General features: G+C 39.4%; 2 protein-coding genes across 11 annotated transcripts in view; both read left to right on the top strand.

The window, feature by feature from the left end:
- LOC135235920 (nuclear GTPase SLIP-GC-like) overlaps positions 1–23,732 on the top strand; it is a 200,763-nt gene that overhangs the window by 118,293 nt on the left and 58,738 nt on the right. For 3 of the 8 annotated variants that reach the window (XM_064301980.1, XM_064301969.1, XM_064301960.1), the window contains exons 18-20: positions 20,132–20,240; positions 20,354–20,487; positions 23,328–23,723. In XM_064301980.1, coding sequence (XP_064158050.1) covers positions 20,132–20,240; positions 20,354–20,487; positions 23,328–23,486 — 402 coding nt within the window. In that variant the 3' untranslated portion in view covers positions 23,487–23,723. Of the gene's footprint in view, positions 1–18,861; positions 19,017–19,882; positions 20,016–20,131; positions 20,241–20,353; positions 20,488–23,327; positions 23,725–23,732 lie in introns of those variants that run through there. The other 5 variants (XM_064302015.1, XM_064302032.1, XM_064302024.1 and 2 more) reach the window with 3 other exon arrangements.
- The window catches only part of LOC135235873 (nuclear GTPase SLIP-GC-like), a 130,675-nt gene continuing 109,147 nt past the window's right edge, over positions 2,205–23,732 (top strand). Inside the window, exon 1 of one of the 3 annotated variants that reach the window (XM_064301876.1) lies at positions 2,205–2,799. In XM_064301876.1, the coding sequence (XP_064157946.1) occupies positions 2,343–2,799 (457 nt within the window). In that variant the 5' untranslated portion in view covers positions 2,205–2,342. The remainder of the gene's footprint in view (positions 2,800–23,732) is intronic. The other 2 variants (XM_064301865.1, XM_064301856.1) reach the window with 2 other exon arrangements.

Here is a 23,732-nt window from a genome sequence, read left to right as displayed (position 1 = left end):
TAGGTAATTTCACTACTATTTAACAGTCACATTACTGATAGGGTGGGTTTCCTCCAGGTATGCTGGTTTCCTCCCACAGTCCAAAGACATGCAGTTTAGGCTACTTGGAGATTCTAAATTGCCCATAGGTATGAGTGTGTGTGAATGATGTGTGTGCCCTGCGATGGACTGACAAACTGTGCAGGGTGTATTCCTGCTTTTCGCCCAAGGCACAATGAGATCCAGCACCCCCCGCGTCCCTAACCAGGAATAAGCAGGTATAGATAATGGATGGATGGATGGATGATAGACAGGGGGCAGCCATTTTTCTCAAAGCATTCATATTCAAGGTACTGGGGGATGCTGCCCGGTAGGAAGTAAATACCTTTTGTTGAGGGCTACAGGGTTCCCACTCATTTTAGGAAATCATTTTCCAGGACTTTTCAAGGACAATTTCCATGACTTAGACTTACAGACATGAAACATGGGCAATGGTAGCCCAATGGCGGTGGTGGACTTGGGGGGGGGGGCAATGTGCAAGTACCATAACCATTCAGAACTTTGTGCTGCCATGTACTCTCAGCAGCTAATGAAAATGAGAAAAGCGGAGAAAAATACTAAATATACTGTTTAGTAGCTTGTAGTCTAGTCTACAATTTTTCAGGACCTCACAAATATTTCCAGGACATTTTGTAAATTTTCTAATTTTCCAGGCGTTTTCCATGACTGGAAAACTAGTCGATAAATATCCAGGTTTTCCAGGATGAGTGGGAACCCTGGGCTATCAAAACTTATGGGCACTCTTCAAAGTATTGTTGTTATATTTCAATAGGGAGAGCAGTTATCAGTGTTGTGAGGTTACATGATAATGGGGAGTCATGCCAAAAAAAATAGAAAAAAGTTGAGGGATTAAAGCTAAACAAATGGTTAAACCTGAAATATGTATTTTTTAATATTTTCATGAAATTATGGTTTAAACGCTATCCTAATCAAAAATATTCAATTCACAGCAAGCACTGGGTAAGGGCAAACAAAAATAAGAAAATTGCTTAAAATTGTTCGTCGTTTGAGGGTGTATTTTATAAGCAAGGATGAAATCCACAACAAAATTTGTGCTTTGCAAAAAGACAATATTCAAACAGTTTTATCTGCAGAAATATTTACTCAATCTCATCAAGCGATACCTCATTTTGTAACTCTGATTCCGTATGAAGCAGAAAAATAAAAAACTGGAAAAAAATCACATTTTGATACATGTATTCAAAGTCACAAATTGGAGCGACTTCCATTTAACATAAGTTTTTTAAGTCATGCTAAATAATTATTCAGGTGGCACTGCAATAAACACTATTTAGTACAATACTGACCTTGGGTCACGGTCTTGAACACAAACAAGATACACATCGTTATTACATGTGTGTGTGTTTAATTGGTTTTTACTGTGTTGATATAATATCCATGATATCCAAATGGAGCTCCAAAGATTTAAAACTTCCGTGTTCATTCTCAAAAAGGTTGTAATCCAACAACCGTAACAGTACGGCAATCAACCAGTGCAATCCATTATTGGCTACATTAATGTTGCAACCTAGAAAGATAGACACCAAAGCCTCATTATTGCTATTTGGCAAACAAACTCATAAATATGTCATCACAAAATCAATATTTTGGTTTAGCAAGTAACACTGTGCATTGTTTGCAGTGGTCCACAGTGTGATAGTGACAGGGTAGAGCATGGTTTTATTCTGGCCCAGCACTATGCTGACCTGATTCAACTTACCCAGATCATGACTGAAGACCAGTGACTATATTATGAACTCAAGAACATTTAAATAAACCATGCTGGATTAGGAATACTTGTAAGTCTGCTATGCATTATTATCTAAAAATTATTTTCTATATAAACCATCAACAGTACAAAAAATAAATTAAATGACTTAATTGCTTAATCCTTAAAAAATGCATAAATGAAGTTTAAAATGGTCAGGATTTTAAGGTTGGGGACAAGAAGACAGACTCTCTCGATTGAAGATGTTTTATTCTTAAACAAAGGCCCCATTTCCCTACACTAATTTGAGCATTTGGCAGAATCTAACTAAATTAAATTTGGTTTGTCTGAATCTCTTTGATTGAATCAAGGAGGCTGACACTATAAACTCCAGGAACATAGTAAATGTAGATATTCCAAATGTCAATTACGTTAAAGAAATGTCACTAGCCTCACAGTTTAGACTTAATAGACAAATGAAGGTGAGTCACATAACTAACACCATGTGGAAGTACGCACATACATCATTTTCTTTCACCCCATCTTCCCCTCAGAGAAACACAGGACAGAGGAGACTGCTCCAGAAACTGCTCCCATGGCTCAGGCAGGTCCTTCTTCCGGGACTGCAGGCATTCGTACGGGTGTTGAACCGTGTAAATCCCAGGGATGCATCTGCTGCGGGCATATAATGAAGGGCACTGATAAATTTCAGAGCACAGCTACAGGAAAACATTACAACATCACCCAATATCTGACATGCAAGGCACCAAGTGTCATCTACATCATCCAGTGTGAAAAATGTGAAGTGCAGTATGTTGGGAAGACTTCAACCACACTCCAAAGAAGATTCAGTGATCACAGAAGTTCTATAAGAAATCGCCAACATCGGCCAATCCCCGATCATTTCACCAACAATGACCATTGTCTTGAAGATCTGATTGTATATCCAATTGAGAAGGTCTGTGTTGAAGACCTAAATCACAGGGAACTCCACTGGATCAGAGAGCTTGATTCAATGACTCATGGACTAAATCTGGTGCCATATAAATGTGGTAAGTAAAATAGATCAGATTCATATTATTTAGTGAAGGAGGGCTAAAGTGATTTGGTTGTCCGGCAAATTGAATATAGGTCCTGTACAAATGTGTACAAAAAATGGTTTGTAAATTATTTCCAAGACAGCTGCCTAGTTACAACCCTAAGCTTAGTCATTTACAGGGGGGGAAGAGAGGGATGGGGAGAGGTGCAGCCTGAAGAGGTGAGTCTTCAGTCGTCGTTTGAAATGGGTCAGTGTCTCAGCTGTTCTGACCTGCACAGGGAGGTCATTCCACCATCGTGGGGCCAGAAGAGACAGGAGACGTGTTCTGGAAGTGCAGGTGCGAAGAGGGGGAGGTGCTAGGCGTCCTGAGGTAGCAGAATGGAGGGATCTGGCTGGCATGTAGGGTTTGAATATCTTGTGGAGGTATGCTGGGGCTGATCCCTTGACTGCCTAGAATTCCTACTAGAATTCCTATTCATCACTGCCAGTATAAGATACAGTCCCTCTCAATCCCTGTACTTTGTGATAATTCAGTTACAGTGCCTGTGAAGATAAGTGAAATGCTGGCCACTGTATTTGACATGACCTGAATATTTGATATTACTGCTGGATTTTTAAAAAGTAAAAATGGGGAAAGTGCGATGATGAAATAGTATTATGTAGATTTACCAGAGTGATCTAGCAAGGCACCACAACTACAGAGAATTGCCAGTAAAATACTGGAATTTGCTGAAAAGTGAGAAGATTAGCTAACTCTTACTGTAAGATAAATATTTTTATGTTTTTTCTTTACATAATTTTCACCAGTTAAGAATTCAGCATGGACAGAAAAATATCAAGCAGTTGTGAAACAGCAAATTGACAGCAGTTTCATGAACAAACTTACATTACCATGAAAAAAATGTTTTATTTCAAGGCCCTGACATAAAGCTTTCAATGTTCTCTTAAAGCAAGACAGCAGCGATTGGACGATGGTGAGGAAAGATCAGAGGGACCAGCTGACAGACAAGTGGAAGAATCCATGAAGTGTGAGTGAAGTTTTTGGAGGCATTCAAACAGGATATAATTATGTAACATTACAAGGCACTATGAATACTGGGCAAACTGTTTCCTGTGTTTCTCAAGAGTCTTGGATTTTTTAGAGCCTGCTAATATACTGTAAATTAATTTCTGTGTGGTAAATGCTTACAGATGCTTGCAGAGTTACTAGTTTATGAGAATATATGTGTAGTAAGGTGTCTGTTACATGATCAGAAGTCATTTTCATAAACATACATGCATAAATTCTTGTTTTCATTCACCCCTTCAAACACACACACTTTTCCAGGTCCTCAAAAAGGTAAACGAAAGCACTGTGGAAAAGACGATCTGAAATCAAAGAGGAAAAAGCTGAATTATAAAGGACAGACTGTGTTTTCATATGAGATGGAAGAACTTCTCTTAAAATGTGAGTGTCTTAACTTACAGTACCTCATATTGAACTCAGCTATTGATATCTTATATTAGTGCTAATTCGATAAGATTCAAGGGTACTAAGCTAGATCAAAAAATGACCATATACGGAAACTGGATTAAAAAAACATACATGTCCCAAACATTCATTTTTCACAGGCTTTGGCAAATTGATTACCAGCATAAGAGTGTTACCTACATTTTATAGAAACCCACATTTTCTTGAATGCCATTGGTGTCATTTTTTTATTTTTATAATACAAATCTGAAAAAAAAATCCTGAGTACCTGTTCATATTGGAGTTTAAATAAGAGAGATAAAAATAAATAAATAAACATTGAGAAATCTGTAGACTAGGACTAATTCATTTATTTTCCAAACATTTCCCAGCCCATGGCAGCAAAATGTAGCCCATATCATTAGACCACAACCCTTCACTCGACCTTTTTTTCCTTTATCTGTCAAATTCAACTGTATAATGCATGTTTTTCACAGTGATTCCCACTGTATCTTAACAGGTGAAGATGCATTAGAAGATGGAAAACAAACCATATCTGAGGTTTATGACAAACTCAAAGGTGTTTCCTGCACGAAGGGACAGAGCAAGCAATTTCTGAAAGACTTAAAGTAATAAGTTCTTGTGTTATAAAACAATATATATATATTTTTTTTTTTAAATAGATAAATTCAACAAGCAATGTGAGGCTGTATTATCTAATTCCCACCTAAATTTGGAATGTCCAGTTATCTGCAACCGCAGATGGTGTCATCAGTTACTTCTTTTCTTTAAAGAGTCAGAGGCAAATCTTTCATAGGTGGCTTACCATGCAGTCCATGGTCACCTGAGTGACCAGTGCAGGCACCTACAGTGCTGTGAAAAAGTATTTTCTACATTCCTGATGTCTTCTGTTATTGCATATTTATTACACTGAATGGTTTTAAGTCTTTAGACAAAATATAATATTACACAAAAAGAACCTGGGTAAACACAACACATTTTTTAGATTATAATTTCATTTATTTAATGAAAAAAATTATTATTAAACACCCACATCTCCCATGTGAAAAAGAAATTGCCCCCTTAACATTTATAACTGGTTGCACCACCTTTGGCAGCAATAACTGAAAACAAACACTTCCTATAATTTGATATCAGTCTTTCACATCACTCCTCTTAGCAGAAATGCTTTAATCCAGACAAATTGGAAGGTTTTTTTTGCATGAACTGCTTGTTTCAGGTCCTGCCACAGCATCCCTATTGGGTTCAAGTCAGGACTTTGAATAGGCCACTCCAAAACTTAAATTTAGTTTCTTTTCAGCCATTCAGATGTGGACTTGCTTTTTTGTGTTTTGGATCATTCTCTTCACCACTCTTACAAGTGTTCTCTATCTAGAGATAAATGGCTTTGTAACCCTTTCCAGACTGATACATTTCCAAATATTTTTTCCATCTCTCGCAATTTCAGTTAGATCGTGATATGTGTTTGTAGGAACTTAGGTGACCATCACTCTGATTGTTAATGTTTACAGATGAGTTTTGTAGGCCAACTTGAGTTTCAGTTGGCAAAGTTCGGCTAAATTCAACCATTTTCCAACTGCACATCATGTACCTGATCATTATGGCCAAACAGTTCATAAAATCATAAAATAGCCAGAATGAAGTTTGTAGGTGATCACCAGGACAAAGACCTAGCCATCTGAAGGAGTGTTCTCTGGTCACATGAAACAAAAATTCAACTGTTTGGCCATAATGATCAGCAAAATGTATGGAGGAAAAAGTGTGAGGCTTTTAATCTGAAGAACACCATCCAAACTGTGAAGCATCAAGTTGTGGGGGTGTTTTGCTGGGAAAGGGACTGGTGCACTTCAGAAAATAGATGGCATCATGAGGAAGGAGGATTATCTAGAAATACTGAAGCAAAACCTCAAGACATCAGCTAGAAAGGGAAAACATGGTCGCAACTGGGTCTTCCAGCAGGACAATGATCCTAAGCATACCTCCAAAGTTGCAACCAAATGGCAAAGCCCTGATCTGAATCCCATAGAACATTTGTGGACTGAACTGAAAAGGTGTGTCTTAGCAAGGAGGCCCACAAACCTGACTGAGTTACTCCAGTTCTGTCAGGAGGAATGGGCAAAAATTCCGGCAAAGTATTGTGAGAAGCTTGTGGAAAGCTACTCCAAGCGTTTGATTCAAGTTAAGCAATTAAAATGCAATGCCACCACATATTAACAAAGTGTATGTGAACTTTTGACCCACTGGAATTCTGATATAGTGAATTAAAGCTGAAATAAATCTGTCTCTAATCAGTTGTTTTAAAATTACCTCTGATATGAACAAAGTAGATGCCCTAATTGACTTGCTAAAAGAAATGAAATGTGCGGAGTCGTGAAAAACTGAGTTTGAATATCTTTAGCCTAGGCAGAGGTGGGTAGAGTAGCCAAAAACTGTACTCAAGTAAAAGTATTGTTACTTTAAAATAATAATGACTCAAGTAGAAGTAAAAGTAGTCATCCAAATAATTACTTGAGTAAGAGTAAGAAAGTATCTTGTGAAAAGACTACTCAAGTACTGAGTTACTTCATATAATCTGATTTAATGTTGAAATAAGCAGAGCAAGATGAACGTAAAATTCCAAATGTCCAAAATATAAAATTTTAAATGCTAGTCCAATAGAAATAAACAAAATATAAAATAGCCATGTACAAATTCAAATATGGCCTAAATCATATCCCTTTAAATAAAACAATACACAGGAGGTTCGTCAGAAGAGGAGGATTTTCGTTTTCTGTTGTACTCTGTTAAGTCTATATACCTCATCAGTTTGTTGGGGTGAACCCTCCGTTGACAGAAAAAATATCAATGAGGCTACAGGGGATATATCCATTAAAATAGACTCATCATCACAACAAAGAGGAGCCTGCTCAAATTCAAACAGAAACTTTATATGTGGAAAACATAATGCTTTGTCGCACCATTATTGTACCTTATTGCACTTATCCACAATATTCCAAAGTCCCATGATGCCTTGCGCGGACGTGCAGATCTTCCGGTTTAGCGTAAACAAACTTTATGTATGCTATGCAATGTTCCAGCGCTCACGTCATGACTGTTGCATGCTTCACAAAAACTATTACACTACTAACTAACGCTTACATTAGTGTGAAATATCCACAATAATACCAGTAACGTATTTAAACACACACAATTTCAAAAATAACTGTTACGGTTGCTCTCAAGCCCCCGCAAACATAAGCGATGCCGACACCAAGGTTTCCCAAAACTAACCAATAACTTTATTTAAATACATATAAGGAATACTAAAATAGCTGCAAAACCAGATAAAATCAAGACCCGGCCGTGGTCGAGAGGTGAGGAGAAAAAACTCCCATCTCCTGAGAAGCCGACTCCAGGCTTCTTAAAAGGGCACCGCCACAGGTGCTCACAATTAACGTTAACAAGACACACACGTGTCCAAACGGCCAGCGCCCCCACCTGAGGCGGAGGGACGTAACAATAACGTATATAACCGAAGTATTTTGAACACTAATAGCCTACTTACATAGCAATGATGAAATCTTATCTGTGTTCAGTAGATGGAGACAGAGACAGTAAATCAACAATACAGTTCAATCCGCTTCTGTTTTGATTCAGAAAACGATGTCAGCTAGGTCTATCAGCAAACTATGCCCAGAAGTCCTCAATAATAATAGTATTTCCCAAGAAATTACGAATAATAGTTGACCTCATCTCGTGAGTGAATGCATAAGTGAATGCGATAAGAAAATTTTTGGTTACGCTGACCTAAAAAACGCTATTCCAAAAGCAAAATTAGACATGTTATAACGTTATAACGTTAGAAAGCTTATACTCTCACCTACTGAATAAATGAATTGTCAATCAAGCCAGACTGTACTAAAAAGGGCGACAACGCCGTAAACAAGGTGTGTGGTATTAGGCACAGCTATTTTGGAAGGTACCGATGCGCGTATATTTCACAAACGATTGTCCAAGACAATAAATGACCACTCAGTCAAATAGTTAGCTATCCACAGCCAAAACTAACCTACAACTTACCGCCACATATTTTCTCAAGTTCGAAGTTGAGTTCTTGTAGGCTGAAATGTCCATATTTCTAGGCAGACAAAGAAGGCAGCGCATAATGTAACTACTGTTTTTGGTAGTCTGTAAGTAAAACATAGTTTGAACGTGAGGTCAGGGGTGTTCTGCCTCTTACGAATCACCCGCCGTTGTTTCAGCCATTGTTGTCGCCCACTCATCCTTCTGTGTGCTGTGACTGGCTACGTTTGATTGGTGAAACGGAGTCATGTGGGGCTATGACAGCGCCAAAGCAAAGACTAGTCAGCCTCTTTGGCTGAAGTCTCTCTGACAGAATGAAACAAACAGAATGTGCATTGAGTAAAAAATGGGTAAAAAATAAAAGTAACGAGCGGAATGTAGCCGAATATAACGGAAAGTAACATTTTTTCTTCGCAAATATACTCGAGTAAAAGTGAAAAGTATGTTGCATTAAAACTACTATTACAAGTACAATTTATTCAAAAAGTTACTTAAGTAAATGTAACGGGAGTAAATATAACGCGTTACTACCCACCTCTGAGCCTAGGTGTATGTAAACTTTTGGCCTCAACCTTACTTCCGCCATGGGTTCCTCAGCAAGTTTCCAATTCATTTTTCCCATACGCATTTAGTTTTCAGTTGAAAATAAGGTCTATGGTTAACATATGGCAAAGAGAGTTTCACGTTTTACACCCATTAATATCTCAACCGTGAATTTAGAAGTCGTTATGTGCTTTCAAAAAGTAAGTTGCTAACAAGTTGCTATGTTGAAACTACAAAGGTTATTGCATGCAGACGGTCTAGTATGGAAACTTCAGTGGCGGTTCCCAGAAAGCGACCATTGTTGTAGTTTCAGTATATCAACTTGTGAGCAACTTACTTTTTAAAAGCACACAACAGCTTCGAAATCCATGGTGGTGGTATTAATGGGTTCAAAAAAACGAACTTACTTCCGGATTTTAGGACTACAAACTAACACGCTATATGGGTGAGGTTTACATTCAACAGGGCTGGCTGCATTCAGGCCTGGCTCTGTTCAATCAGCTGAATCTAATTATCAATTAATTTTGGTTAATTGGTTGATTGAGTTACTTTTTCACAGGGGTGATATTGGTGTTTGATGCATTTTTTCAGTAAATAAATGAAGTAATTTTTTAAATGTGCTTTGTGTTAACTCAGTTTCCCTTTGTCTAATATCACATTTTGACAAATGTGCAATAATAGAGGAAATCAGGAAGAGGAAAAATACTTTTTTATCACACTGTAGATACTGATGAAACATGGACTGTGAACTGACTGAACCCTCTCATGCCCTGGGCGACATAATTCCTATACAACCGCTATGGAGCACTGTCAGCACAGGCACAGTCCAGATTCTATCCAAGGCAGTGAGGTTCATCCATGTCCTACAGTGTGGTGTGGTGCCTTAACTGAATGAGCCATTCAGCTGCCCCCCTAACAATTTAGACTTTTATCTGGAACTCATTACATGTGTGAACAGTTAAAAAGTCTTGTTCAAAACATGAAGTCAATGTAATTCTGCGATCAATGAACAGCACAAGTTAAGTTGTTACTTTGTCAATACCAACAATACATTATTTTGTTTTTTAAAACAAGATGAATCATTTAGTATAAGAATCTTAACAAATCTGTGACAGGCTCACATGTGGCAGTGGTTTAGCTGTCACAAAACTCCTTCACTTTTTGAAATAGCTTGTTAGGCAGGTAAAGTTAGATCACATGTGGTTGTGCAAATTCTGTCTGTAACTTTTTGTTAACACAAGTAACATTCACTTAGCCCAAAGTTATTGTATCTATCCAATGAAGATGTTTGTCCTTAACCTGCAGAAACAAGATCTCAGATTTAAAAGAATATGACAAAAAAGAGAACATTTACATTGGACTGTTTGGGAAGACAGGAGCAGGGAAGAGCTCACTGATCAATGCACTTGTAAATGAAAACCAGCTTCTGCCTTCAGGAAGCCTGCATGCCTGCACGTCAGTCTTTGTGCAATTGCAAGCCAATACAGATTCCAGCAAATACAAAGCTGATATTGAATTCATCAGCCCAGAGGTAAGCAGATGAACACAAAACAGGAAATCAATTATAGCGCTGCAATTTTCTCGCAGTTCTGACAATTACAAAATATAAATAAATAGAATTAACAGCATTAACATGAAGGCTAACACAGAAACACAACCATGATTGGTTTCTGTAAAAAAATCAACTCCATCCTGTACTCTTACATGTAGACTAAATTATAATATATGTTAATGATTAAGAAATTATTATTTCAGGACTGGAAATCAGAACTACAGTTCCTGGTGGAATTACTTGAAAACTACAATGGCCAACAAAATACTGCAGAAGATGATGAAATGGTAGAAATGGCAAGAGAAAAGATCACAGCCATTTATGGAAAAGAGGGACTGGAGAAAAGTTACAGTGAATTGGTGGGGGCCACAGAGTTTCCTGAGATTCCCAACACATGCTGGAAGACTGTGAATTTTGACACTGTGAGTCTCATGCCCAATAACACTTATTAACCTCAAAGTGAGTAGAGATCTTCTTTTTGACAGGATAACTGAACATTTTGATTTCTCCTCCTCTTAATGAATATTCATGCTCCTAAAACATCTCCACAGGCCAAAGAACTGTCTGAAGACATAGAATGCTATATTCGGAGTGATGATGAAACAGAGCAGCAGTTATGGCCTCTTGTGAAGCGAGTCACCATCTCCTTGCCACAGTCTCCAGCTCTACTGGAGGGGGTTGTGCTGGTGGACTTGCCTGGGGCTGGAGATGTCAGTAAACACAGAAGTGAGATGTGGAAAGAGGTACTGTCAGTGCTTCATGCTTCAATCTGTTGTTGGATGAATTCTGTCTATTTTGATTGTCCATGTGTTCATCTTCAAGAGCCCATACCATGGACCCTGCATTGTGTCAGGTTACAGGAGGAGCACATTCAGGTCTTGCCAACCGGTTCCCCTTTCCAAGTCAAGTCAAGTTTATTCATAAAGCACATTTTAAAACAACAGAAGTTGACAAAAGTGCTGTACAATGAAAATGAAAAAGATGCATAAAATAAACAAATGAAATAAAAGGTATAAAATACAATACACAAACACACAACACATGCCACAAGTATTAGGACTCATATGCCAATGTAAAAAGGTGTGTCTTAATACGGGATTTAAAAGAGTCAATGGAGGGGGAAGACCTAATAGAAAAAGGTAGACTATTCCAGAACCTTGGGTCAGCAGTGGAGAAGGCACAGTCACCCTTAGTTTGTAACCGGGAACGAGGAACAGACGGGAGCAATTGGTCAGCGGATCTGAGAAGCCTGGAGAGGGCAATTCGGAAACTCACAAAAATAATTTTTAATCCCACAGTGTCTCAGCCAGTGCTCCTCTGTCTGGATTGTGAATGAGATGAACCGTGCCCTGTCTGAGAAAGTTGCTGACGAGATCTTTGATGAATCACTGAGAAACGTTGCTGGAGGAGGAGAGTGTCACAACATCACCTTCATCTGCACCAAAACAGATATCATCGAGCCCCAGGAGATCAGAAAGTTAGCTGCTACATTATTAACTCCTTTAGAAATATTTACTAAAACTGTATACAGACCTATCATGTTTTTAATTTTGAATGCCCTTTCTAATTTTAACAGAAGATATAAAGCCACAGATGAGGAACTTGAAATAGAATGTGATACTGCGGTAAGTAGAGGTAATATAAATATTTAACGCTTCATGGGGAAATATTTAATATTTGACATTTAACATTAATACATATTTTCAGGATCCTCAATATGAAAGAAGAGAAAAACAAGCATGTATACTGTTCCGTAATGAGAGATGTAAAGAGAAAATCAGTGCACTCTTGAAAGAGAAAACAAAGGTGAGTTTTAATATCGTAGCTTTAACTCAAATTTGCTTTTCATCTTGCTTACATAGACCAAAATAAACATAAACTAATAGCAATAAAATAATAAAAAGGTTAAGTCAAGGTTATCCAAAATCTATCCAAAATTGCAAAATAATAGAAGTAAAGTCCTTCTTACATATCAACGATGAAATCTCCACCCAGTGAGATATATATTCATATTATAATCAGTAATAAATTGTTAAAGATGCTCTGAATGTATTAATCTAATTATAACGTGGCATAGGTTACACAACTTATTTTTATACAATAAATGCAGCATTTTAAGTTATCCTCTCTTTGTGATCATTTTGTTTTAAGCCCTGAATATACAGTGCAAACAGGGATTTGAACGCAAATATGCAATATGCAACCCTGCATGCAGCATCTGTTTGGGGGTTTTTCGGTGCATACCGTCAGGTCTGGAAAGAAGGGAAGGGAAACACCATTATTCAGAAATTAATTTGTAGAAGGAGGAATGAGCTTTATTTAAAATGAATTTTAAGTTGGATGAATGTGAAGAAATGTCATAAAATCTATATTTTTTAACTTTGTTGCATTACTTTAAAGTTATGCATTTAAAATTGTATTTTTAGAATGGCTTTAACTTTAGAATAGCTTTGGCTTTAAGATTTTAAACAGTTGAATATAAAATTTATCAAAATAGAAGCACCAAACTACCGGAATGAACATGGGTATCGGCCAATGTTTCCCCACAAATAATCGCAAATCAAAAACACATTTTCAGAGTAGCTTCCTCAACAATGCACATAACAAGCCACAACCATCTTTAACAATTATGTGAACATGAATAACAATCATAACATTTGATTTCAGAAATTTCTATTTGGAGACGAAGGGCATTCAGATGGCTTCTTTGATGTGTACACTGTGAGTTCAGCAGAATTCAAGAAAACTGCGTCAGCTGTTCTAGATCGCAATGAAACGGGTAAAAAAAAAAATACATAGGCATATATATTTAACCACAACGTGAAGATAAAATAAATGGTTTAAGTGCTAACCAGCTGTTTTTTCTACTATTTACATAGAATTGCCATTGCTGATGGAGCACATTAAGAAGCTGTATGTCTCCCATTCCGTGAAGGAAGTGAAAGATTATGTATCTGAGGTTTCTGGAATCATTTCATTTCTTCACTTTTCTAAGGATACCCTCAGTGCAAAGGTGTGTTTTCACTCCATCAATACACATATATAAGCATATTTATAAAAAATTATTATACTTCGACAATTTTATGGCTGACTGTGTTTCATGTAGTTACTGTGTATGAAATTGAACATTAAAGACAGTCTGCATGAATTCTGGTGTATAGCCAGCCAGCTTCTCAATTTTAAATCCAGATAGCTAGTTTCTAAGTTTCAGTGACTTCAGTACACCATTTCACACAATTTTAAATGAATCAGATATACACAGAAAATGTTTCCTAGTCCAGCTATCAACAGAATGTTATTCTTTGGATGGTGTTTCATTAAATTATGCATGTTTAAGTAAAATTTTTACTTTAAAATCAGAAGTTACACTTTATGTGAGAGCAAGTACTGCCCTTTTTCAGGCTCAGACTTCAAATTCTCTGGAGTTCAGCCAACTTGAAGAGGACCTGATAATTTGTTGCAAAACACTGAATTCAGCTCTGAAAAAAATTCACTCAGACCTCCAGGAACATCTGCAGGAAGGAGCAGAGGATGCAGAGAATAACTGCCTGAGGAATGCCACGCAGAAAGTGCTGGAAAAAGTGAGTTTATTTTAGCTGGCAGCTGCCAGTTTTTCTCTGGAAACTGTAAAAAAATGGATCAAAGTCTGGAAATTGAAAGCCTTCCCAATGTTGTAGCCAGCAATGAATGAATGAATGAATTAATTAATTAATTAATTAATTAATTAATTAATTAATTAATTAATTAATTAATAGGTATTTACAGAGCCTTAATAATGGCCTCTTAAGATGCAATAAACATTTTTAAGTATCAATTTCAAGTCAAGGGTGGCATGGTGGTGCAGTGGGTAGCGCTGTCACCTCACAGCAAGAAGGTTCAAATCCGGCGTGGGCCTTTCTGTGTATAGTTTGCATGTTCTCCCCGTGTCCGTGTGGGTTTCCTCTGGGTACTCTGGTTTCCTCTCCCAGTCCAAACACATGCAGGTAGGCTAACTGGAGACTCTGAATTGCCCGTAGGTATGAGTGTGTGATGAACGGTGTCGTGAGTGAATGGTGTGTGTGCCTTGCGATAGATTGGTGGCCTGTTGTATTCATGTGTCTTGCTCAATGCACACTAGGATAGGCTCCAGCATCCCGCATATTGTCCAGTTAGGCTTTGACTTGATTAACTTGACCAAAAGATTAGCTTGATATGATCAGAAAATTGTTATAATATGGTCTTTTGTTTAATGCATTTTGGCATCCAGGCTAAAGCCAGTACATTTTATACTTGTCCAAATAGACCTATTTGTTGTGTAAATAATGGGAATTGCTTCTTTTTTCATCTTTAACCTATTCAGTAAGAGATGATGCCTCTTTATTCTGAAAAAAATGTAGTAAACAATAGGTCATGCAAAATGCAGAAAAATAACATACTGTACAGGGATGGACAAACTGGTTGCCTAGACAACCACTTACTGCCCAACAGACAACCAGCCAAAGCCATCAAGAGGTCCTGCATTTTTTCCTCCCACACTATCCGCACCTGCACAGCTGGCTGAAAATAGTCGTGGTATTCAATCTGAATTTTTATCAGTCAAAGATATATGACTTCCTTTTTTTTACTTGCTGCTCCCTCTCCTCATTCACAACCCACACTTGCACACTGTGCGGTACTCTAACAGGTTAAAGAGCTTGATCCGGGTATAAAAGGATTAGCTTAGCTATCCACTTAATGCTAATGTGTTTTGCAGTTGATATGATCGAAACCTACAGAACAATGAATTTATCATATCAACAAGTATTGTCCATCTATGCAATGGCAGATATAGCCCAAGTCCCAGTAGGGCTGGGCAAAATGCCATTTATGTGTTTATACCAATTATGTATTTATCTTGGATACTTTTCTGTGCTCTGTTGATCTTGCCTGATATAATTGAGCCTGACAATATGACCAGAAGGCAGGGTTTACATGGTTAAAGAGTATTTCATTGGTTCCAATACACCAGACAAGCTCAGTAAAGCATAGAAAATCCAAAACAAATACGTATTTGACCCAGGTCTGGTGGATTATTGCCTTTCTTTTCATCCTTTTCTCTTTAATTATACGTGACGGTAGTAAACAAGCACATTTCAGAGGCTGTGTGAAATGCTTCCGGAAAAAAAACGTTACCACATTTATCTATTGGGTGACGACAAGGGAGCCAATCAGCAACAAGGCTTTGCAGCTTTCATAATTTAAGGTAAAATATCACACGCCACTCCCACCAGCAAAGTCTGCAATGAAATTTAGTAAAAAGAATTTGGTATTTGTAGTGCCCCCTATGGGTGTGGGTTGCTGTTGCAAACAATCTAACAGCCCTTAACATCTGTCCTCAGCTTCATAACAATCCAGCAAATTTTCAGGGAGTTATAGGCTTTTTTTTGGTTAGGGCATGCCTGTTTTCAAATTCATTGGCAAATATCTTCAAAATGGAAACAAATATCAAAAATCTGTGAATAGGAACTCAAGAACTTGGTCCATACTTGCTTCTGGTTGCAGTTGGTGGAAATCAGTGAAACCATGTAAGAGTAAGGGAAAAAATTTATTTATTTATTTTTAAAGAAATTTCAATGAAAAGTTATACGATCGCCAGATTTGATAAAATAAAAATAAAAATGGTTATAAGCATTCTAATTCTAAGAAATCGGATCTTATTATTCCTGCAGCCAACAGGAGGCACAAAAGACTTCTGTCTGAGGTGAAAGAGAAATTTCAGATTGTGGAAGAAAATGTTTTCCAAACAGCACAAGAGTAAGGTGTGGTACCACATTTACACAGAAACGCATTACATTTCACTAAGTGTCACTATAGCGATTGCATTTAGTCACAGAACATCTTCCCTATGGGACTACTTTGATTTAGAGAAGGATGGGGTAGTTGAGTTAGTTGCAACTACCAGGGTGCCACCAGGGATTTTGGGCCCCATGAAAAGATCTCAAATTTGGCTCCACTGCCCCAGAAAATTCTATGTTCTAATATTTCTAGAGGGTACCTGTCAGTCAGGGCCCTTTGAATTGTCATAACTTTCCTCCATTTACAGCCCTAGCAGGCTATGTCAAGTGAGTCTAGCTTTAATCATTGAACAGATGCCACGAGGAATCAATTAAAGCTTAGGCATGTCACCATATCTTTGGAGGAGAGTGAAGCTAACATTAGCCAAACAAAGCAAACAAATATCACCTCCTATGTCACACCTCGCCATAGACGTGACCGCCAAAGAGCTGAAAAGACTTTTGACAAAAATGCTAGCGACAGACATGCTACCATTAAGCTTTATTGAATGTCATCTCTCCGGTATTGCTGTCTTGTCATTCTTTCAGCTGCAATGTAGGTTTTTTTGGGTTTTTTTTTTTTAATAGAAAAAAAAGTTTTCACTTTGTTTGTATTATTTGTAAAAGCCACACTTTTACAAATAATATTTGAAAGTGTATACATGTTGTGGCATTTTGTATTAATAAACAATGTAACCTAATTTACATCAGTTTTGTTACTTAATTTTTTTAGACTACTTGGTTAAGCAGAATCAATATGAAACAGAATGCCTATACCTACCCCAACCATATGAATTTAAGATTTATCCATCCCTGGTACGGTAACCATGGTTTCACGGTAGGCCAAGCAATAACTAATACAAATGCACTGCAAAGAAAAATAATGCAGTTTTAACAAGTATGTATCCTCAACCTTACAATCACATGCCCCAACAAATCCACATTATTGAGAAATAGCCTTTTTAAATGTTAGTTATTCAATCTAAGAAAGAACTGTCAAATTAATGAGTTTTTACTAAATACTGAAAACTAGTGATGGGATATTTTATGATTTTATCTACATGATGACAAACTATTTTGTCCTTGCGGTTACTGAGTATGTTTTTTAATAATTGAAATCTTGTTGTGCCTACAGCCCATTTTACAGCAGCAGAGCTGCTTAAAAGCATTGCAGAGCATTTTCTCCAGTGCAGGCTAGCCCACGCAACAAAGCTCTTTGATTAGATAAAAGCCTCTGTTTTACTGCTATGGCCCTCATGTTTCTAGTGCTCTAGGTGAGATTGCAGACTGGGGGAGGGTGGTGTGGGGAATGGTTTCTGCTGACCGTGGGGGTGGACGGGGGTAAGCACAACGCGTGAACTATACATGCCTTGTCCCATTGCAATGGCAATTACTTTTGATGCAAAAAAGTAGACGTTTAGTAAAAAGACTAAGAACGTTTATCAAAAAGACCGGATTTTACAATGATCTTTTAAGAATGTGCTGGCGAATACTCTTACTGTGCTCAACTGAAGTTTCTTGTAAACCTCATGTAACTTGAAGAAGATACAGTGAGCACCATAATTCATTGGACAGTGACACATTTTTTGTTATTTTGGTTTTGTAGCACTTTGAGTTTGAACGGATACAATGACAATGAGGTTGAAGTGCAGAGTGTCAGCTTTAATTTGAGGGCATTTTCATCCATATCGAACGAACCGTTTAGAAATGACAGAACCTTTTGTACATGGTCCCCCCATTTTAAGGTACTACAAGTATTTGTTGAATTGGCTTCACAGCTGTGTTTCGTTAGGCAGGTGTGTTCATTTGTGTCATTAGTGAATGCAGAAGAGAGCTGCTGATGTCTAGTCTTAATTCTAGACTCCATTTGCCTTTGGAGATTGTTGTTGGGGTGTGACAACATGAGGAAGACAGCAGTGTCGATGCAAATTAAGCTGGCCGTCATGAGGCTCAGAAATGAAAATCAGAGGGTACACTACAAGATGCAAACCACTGATAAGCCTGAAGAACAGAAAGGCGAAATTACAGTTTGCTAAAAAGCACCTAAAAGAGCCCCAAGAGTTCTGGAACAAAGTCTTGTGGACAGATGAGACAAAGATTAACATGTACCAGAGTGATGGAAAGAGGAAAGTCAGGAAATGCCCATGATCCAAAGCATACCATCTCATCCGTGAAACATGGGAAGATGGGTGCAGTACAGGCCTGGCAGAGCATCACCAGGGAAGATACCCAGCGTCTGGTGATGTCTATGCATCACAGACTTCAAGGAGTCATTGCATGCAAAGGACATGGGACCAAATATTAAAAATGATTACTTTATTCTACATTATGTTAAACTATCCAATATTTATTGATGCCCAAAAAGGGGGGGGGGGGGGGGGGGGGCTATGTACAAAAGGTTCTATAAGTTCTAAACGGTTCATCCGATATGTATGAAAATACCCCCAAATTAAAGCTGACAGTCTGCACTTCAATGTCATTGTCATTGCATCCTTTCAAACTCAAAGTGCTAGAGTACAGAACCAAAATAACAAAAAATGCATCACTGTCCAAATAATTATGGTGCTCATTGTATGCAACAGTGAAAAAGGGATGCCTGCAGCATGAATTGCTTTCCATACATGATTTTTCATTTGTATTTCTGTTTTTTTACAGGAACGTGATAACAGAGGCTACCACCAGACGCTCAAAGCCTTGTGTAGAAATTATGGCTATCACCGATCTGGCAACGGAGTGGAAGTTGATCTGAACTACACTCTGTCAGAACCCATGTACAAACGGATGAATGATGTCTTTCTGACAACGTTTGGGTGAGTGTCTTTTGCGTTCATCAATCTTGTATTTTGTTTATTGCAACCAATATTGTGCCTATATCTTATGATTCAGAGTAACCAATCATAGTCAGCTTCTAAATTTGGTTGCACCACATGCCCTTGACACAAAACTTAGTTGGGCAAAAGCTCTTCATGATGTAATGTACAGTCTCACAAAATTATGCTGATGTTGATTCAACTCGAACGAATGCAACTGCTTGCTTCTATTGCTAAAGTTGCAGCAGCCAATATGACATCCAGTGCACCGTACCTCTTAATTTCCCCATAGATGATAATAGCAAAACTAGTGCCTTTTTCTACCAAACTAAAGGGTTTACAGTGATGTTTTAAACCCAGTAATATCCAGGATGTGGCTGAGAGGAGGTTCATAGTTTTCAAAGAATTTTTCCCCAAATTCGAATCGGTCTGCGATCGAAATGTTATGAATTATGTCGTTATTCCGGCATAGGATGACATTCTAACTATGTTGTGTGGTGCAACATGGTTTATTTTAGTAGTGTGCAAGTTGTAACTTAGTAGAGATTTGCATTACAGCTTGGCTTGGTTCATACTTATGCACAGCTGGTCCAACCAGCCCCAGATTCCCAGTTAACCAGGAGTTGCTTGTGTGATCACACAGGGACAACCCTGCTGATCTATAGCCCATTCTTCATGGGAAACTTCAGCTGTCAGCCATAAACAGTACAGTCAGGGTTCAACAACAGACTGTGGGGAGCACTGGTACATGGAAAACCTATTTATTAGCAGAACAAACCACTGAACAGCACCATATTTCTGTGTTTGATATTTCGAAGTATCACTTCAGAGTAACACCAACAAATCATTTTAAATTGTCTCTAAAGCACTACAGGTTTCAAAACATCAATTGTTGCACACTTAAAACGTTTTCAAGAGGACTTCATCAAATATGAACTTCTGAAAAATAACAGAGAGAATAAAGAAAAATACCTGCGTCTGGTGTACATCAGAACAGAGGTGAGCAAATAAGCCCTTTTAAAGCCTCTTCTACTGTAGATATACAGTTGGTCTCTTTTTTCACATTTCACAAATGAGCTGATACATCTTCCCTTTTATATATTTATATCATCTAGCAAAGAAAATTGCTCAAGGATTTGGAAAAGGAAATCCTAGAGAGAAAGAAGCAGATCTACGATTCCCTCAGTGATTCAATCCGTGACACCTTGTGGAAAACATATAAAGGTTGGCATCTGGATAGTAGGCATTTGGGAATGAAGTAACAGTTTTATCAGTTAACAGGTTAAATACTGCTATTAACAAAAATGAATCCAAGATTGTGTCAAATTTATTTTCAGAATGCAGTCGGATCCATGGACAGTTTTCTTTCCGTACGATTCAAGAGAACCTGAAAGGTGCAATTGAGAAATCCAAAAATGACATGTTCTCTGAGGCCAAGGAAAAGATGCTGAAGCAGTTCAGTGGTCTGCAGGTTAGTTTTCTATGAAAAATTGTACTTGCCTTTATGAAAAACTTAATTATCCAAAGGCAGTTAATTAAATGTTTATCACTGCCTGAAAAGAGGTGTATCTGGACTGGAATACTCCTGGATATGTACCAGGTTTTGGGGTCTGCCTAGAGCAATTAGTTGCCATGGTGTCAGGGTGCAGTGGAGGGTTAGGACCCACACGCAGAGGGGGGAAAAACTCAAAACTCCAAATGGTGGAAAAAGACTTTACTTGACAGGACAAAAGGGAACAAAAAGCCTCGCAGGGCAACTCTTCAAACAGAGGGAAACTTCAAACACACCAAACACAGAAAATCCAAAATCCAAAAGCGCATGGAACAGATCATGGCAGGAACACATAGGCACTGGGTAGGGGTGGCGATGGCTTGGACACACTAGGGGGAGCACGGACACTAGGGGGCAAGGCGTGGACACTAGGGGGAGCGAGAACACTAGGGGGAACACAAACATTGGGCAAGGCGTGGACACTAGGAGGCAAGGCAGTGGCTTCACCTGCTGGACAGCGGCCAGGGCAGGCCGCGGCGACCCCTGTGGGACAACAGATGGAGCAGACGGCCCCTCCAGGGCTCGAGGCGGCTCTGGAGGCCTCTCCGGGGCTCAAGGCGGCTCTGGAGGCCTCCCCGGGGCTTGAGGCGTGGGCGAAGCACGAACAGTGGGCGGAGCAGGCGGCTGAGGCCCCTCCAGGACTTGGGGCAGAGCAGGCGGCTGAGGCCCCTCCAGGACTTGGGGCAGAGCAGGCGGCTGAGGCCCCTCCAGGACTTGGGGCAGAGCAGGCGGCTGAGGCCCCTCCAGGACTTGAGGCAGAGCAGGCGGCTGAGGCCCCTCCAGGACTTGGGGCAGAGCAGGCGGCTGAGGCCCCTCCAGGACTTGGGGCAGAGCAGGCGGCTGAGGCCCCTCCGGGACCTGGGGTGGAGCCGGCGGCCTCTCCGGGACTTGGAGCGGAGCAGGCAGATCCCCCTGCAGTCTGGGCCGGGCAGAGGACAGGAACACGGACCCCAGCCGTAGGGAACCCGGCTGGGCAGCCAGACGGGATCGGCGGGACCCCCGCAGGCCGGGCCCTGGAAAAATGACCAGCCGAGACCCTTCAAAAGACGCAGAGCCGGGATCTGCTGGCTGAGCAGCTGGAGGTCTGGCCGACCGAGAGGCAGCCTGACCACGGCGCCTCCGTGACCGCCCGCCCCGGGCACTGGGAGGCTCAAGGGCGAAAACTGGGTCGAGCTCCCAGTCGCTGGGTGGCGAGTCCTCCGGGTCACTCCACCACCCCGGTGGCATGATAAACAAAAAACCAAAAAAAGCCCTGAGAAGAAAAGGAAAAAAGGGAGAGAAAAAACCTCTGCTGGGTCCAGCACTGGCTGGATCCTTCTGTCAGGGTGCAGTGGAGGGTTAGGACCCACACGCAGAGGGGGGGAAAAACTCAGAACTCCAAATGGTGGAAAAAGACTTTACTTGACAGGACAAAAGGGAACAACGGCAGAACACATGCACACGTCATAAACAATTTGCTGTTGAATTGACTCTCATTGTCAATTCCATATAGGCTAATTGCAAAATGACAAGAATAAATAGAATGAAAACTAGGACTTGCATGAAAATTTAAATTAGCAGTGGTACAGCCACTGTTTGCTTTCCTTCAAAGTTACTGCTCTCGGAGCAGCGAAGTGTGCTCTCCAGATGCGAACCATGCACCATACATTTGTCAACAGTCTTCCTGGTCTTTTTGTGGAATTGAAGAAAGTAAAGTAAAAGAGTAAAATTATGGCAGTCTGAAAAAAGCAAAAGGGACGATTACTAGAATTAACCTGTTATTTTACCCTGACAAAAAGTGCGGAAGGTGATTTCCAGTTTGCTTTTACTGTATCACCAATGTAAATTACGCAGAACTACCGCATACCTCACATAACTGTATCAAACGTTTTGAGTCAATTATAACGGCTAACAAAGAAAATCCGGAAGAAAATATACAGCAACCGAATTAAACCGTTTGAATGTTTTGGTATGTAATATGCTGTCTCAGCACGAATCATTCACGTTTTATAAAACGAATACTAAAGCAAGAAAAGAACAGAAGAGCACACCTCAATCTTAATTTCTCATTTGTTCCAAAACGTTGGCAGGCTATAACCAAAAGTAGGTTACTGCGCCGCATAACATACAAGTTTTAATTCAAGATATTATAATGAAAATAAATTGGTTTGCGGCCGCAGCTTTTTAAAAATGGCGGTTGAAATAAATTACTGCGAGTAGTCGACCAATCAGAAATATTCAGCACTTGCACCCCACCCCAAAAGTTCCGGTACTTTTGGAAAGTACTACTCTCCGAGCAGGACCTTTTTTGGGGATAAAAAAAAAAAAAAGTCCCCGGAGCTTAATTTAGACCCTGGTTATTGCGGTGGTAACGCACTGATTTCCTCAAAATGTTCCTAGTTCCGGGGTAAAGTTCCTGCGGTGGAAACGCAGCTTGTTATTAGCATTGAAAGGCCAAGCCATCAGCTAATGACTGTGGTCAGGCGGATTCTGCAGGCATCTGAATACCTCCGGCAAACAGCAGGTTTGGCGGCAGTTTACCTTGTCCGCATATTTCCACATACACCACTTTTCACGCAGTGTATGGTATAATGACAGCAAGGCATCACCACTTTTACTTCCATAGTTTGTATAAGCTACAGGCCACATATTTCTGCCTGAGCCAAATACATGTTTTTACTTTGATTAAGAAGATCATCCCAACCTAGTAATGTTTGCTTTTCCTGTTTAAAATGTTCTGCAATTTGCATGACAACATAGATTGTTTTTTTTTTACACAGGAATACATTGAGACAGAAACTAAGAGACAGATGACAACCTCCTTGAGGCTGGCTCTAAACCAGGTCCCAGATAATCTCACTGGCCTCCCAGGTAACCAGTGGAAACCCCTTTTAGACTGCAGGAGGATGTCAAAGGACACTCTGTACACTGTATACTGAACCAGCAGATTACGATATGTCCTAATTATTCCTGTCCTCCTGGTGCATCTTTGGGTTGAGAGGCAGCTGGGCCATGCAGTCTCTCCTTGATTATGACATCTGATAAATTTAATGAGGATATATTTCAGTTCCATGTTGCAGGATACTGATTCATTAATTAAGCTTTCCTCCCTGTGTGATGTTTAGGTGTCTGTAAGTTTTCTATGTCTGACACCTTTCATACTTGATTGTTCAACTCCCATCATT

Source organism: Anguilla rostrata, chromosome 1 (genome assembly GCF_018555375.3).
Source record: "Anguilla rostrata isolate EN2019 chromosome 1, ASM1855537v3, whole genome shotgun sequence".
NCBI lineage: Eukaryota > Metazoa > Chordata > Actinopteri > Anguilliformes > Anguillidae > Anguilla > Anguilla rostrata.
The sequence above is the reverse complement of the archived record's forward strand: the minus strand, read 5'-3'. Positions and strand labels throughout refer to the sequence as shown.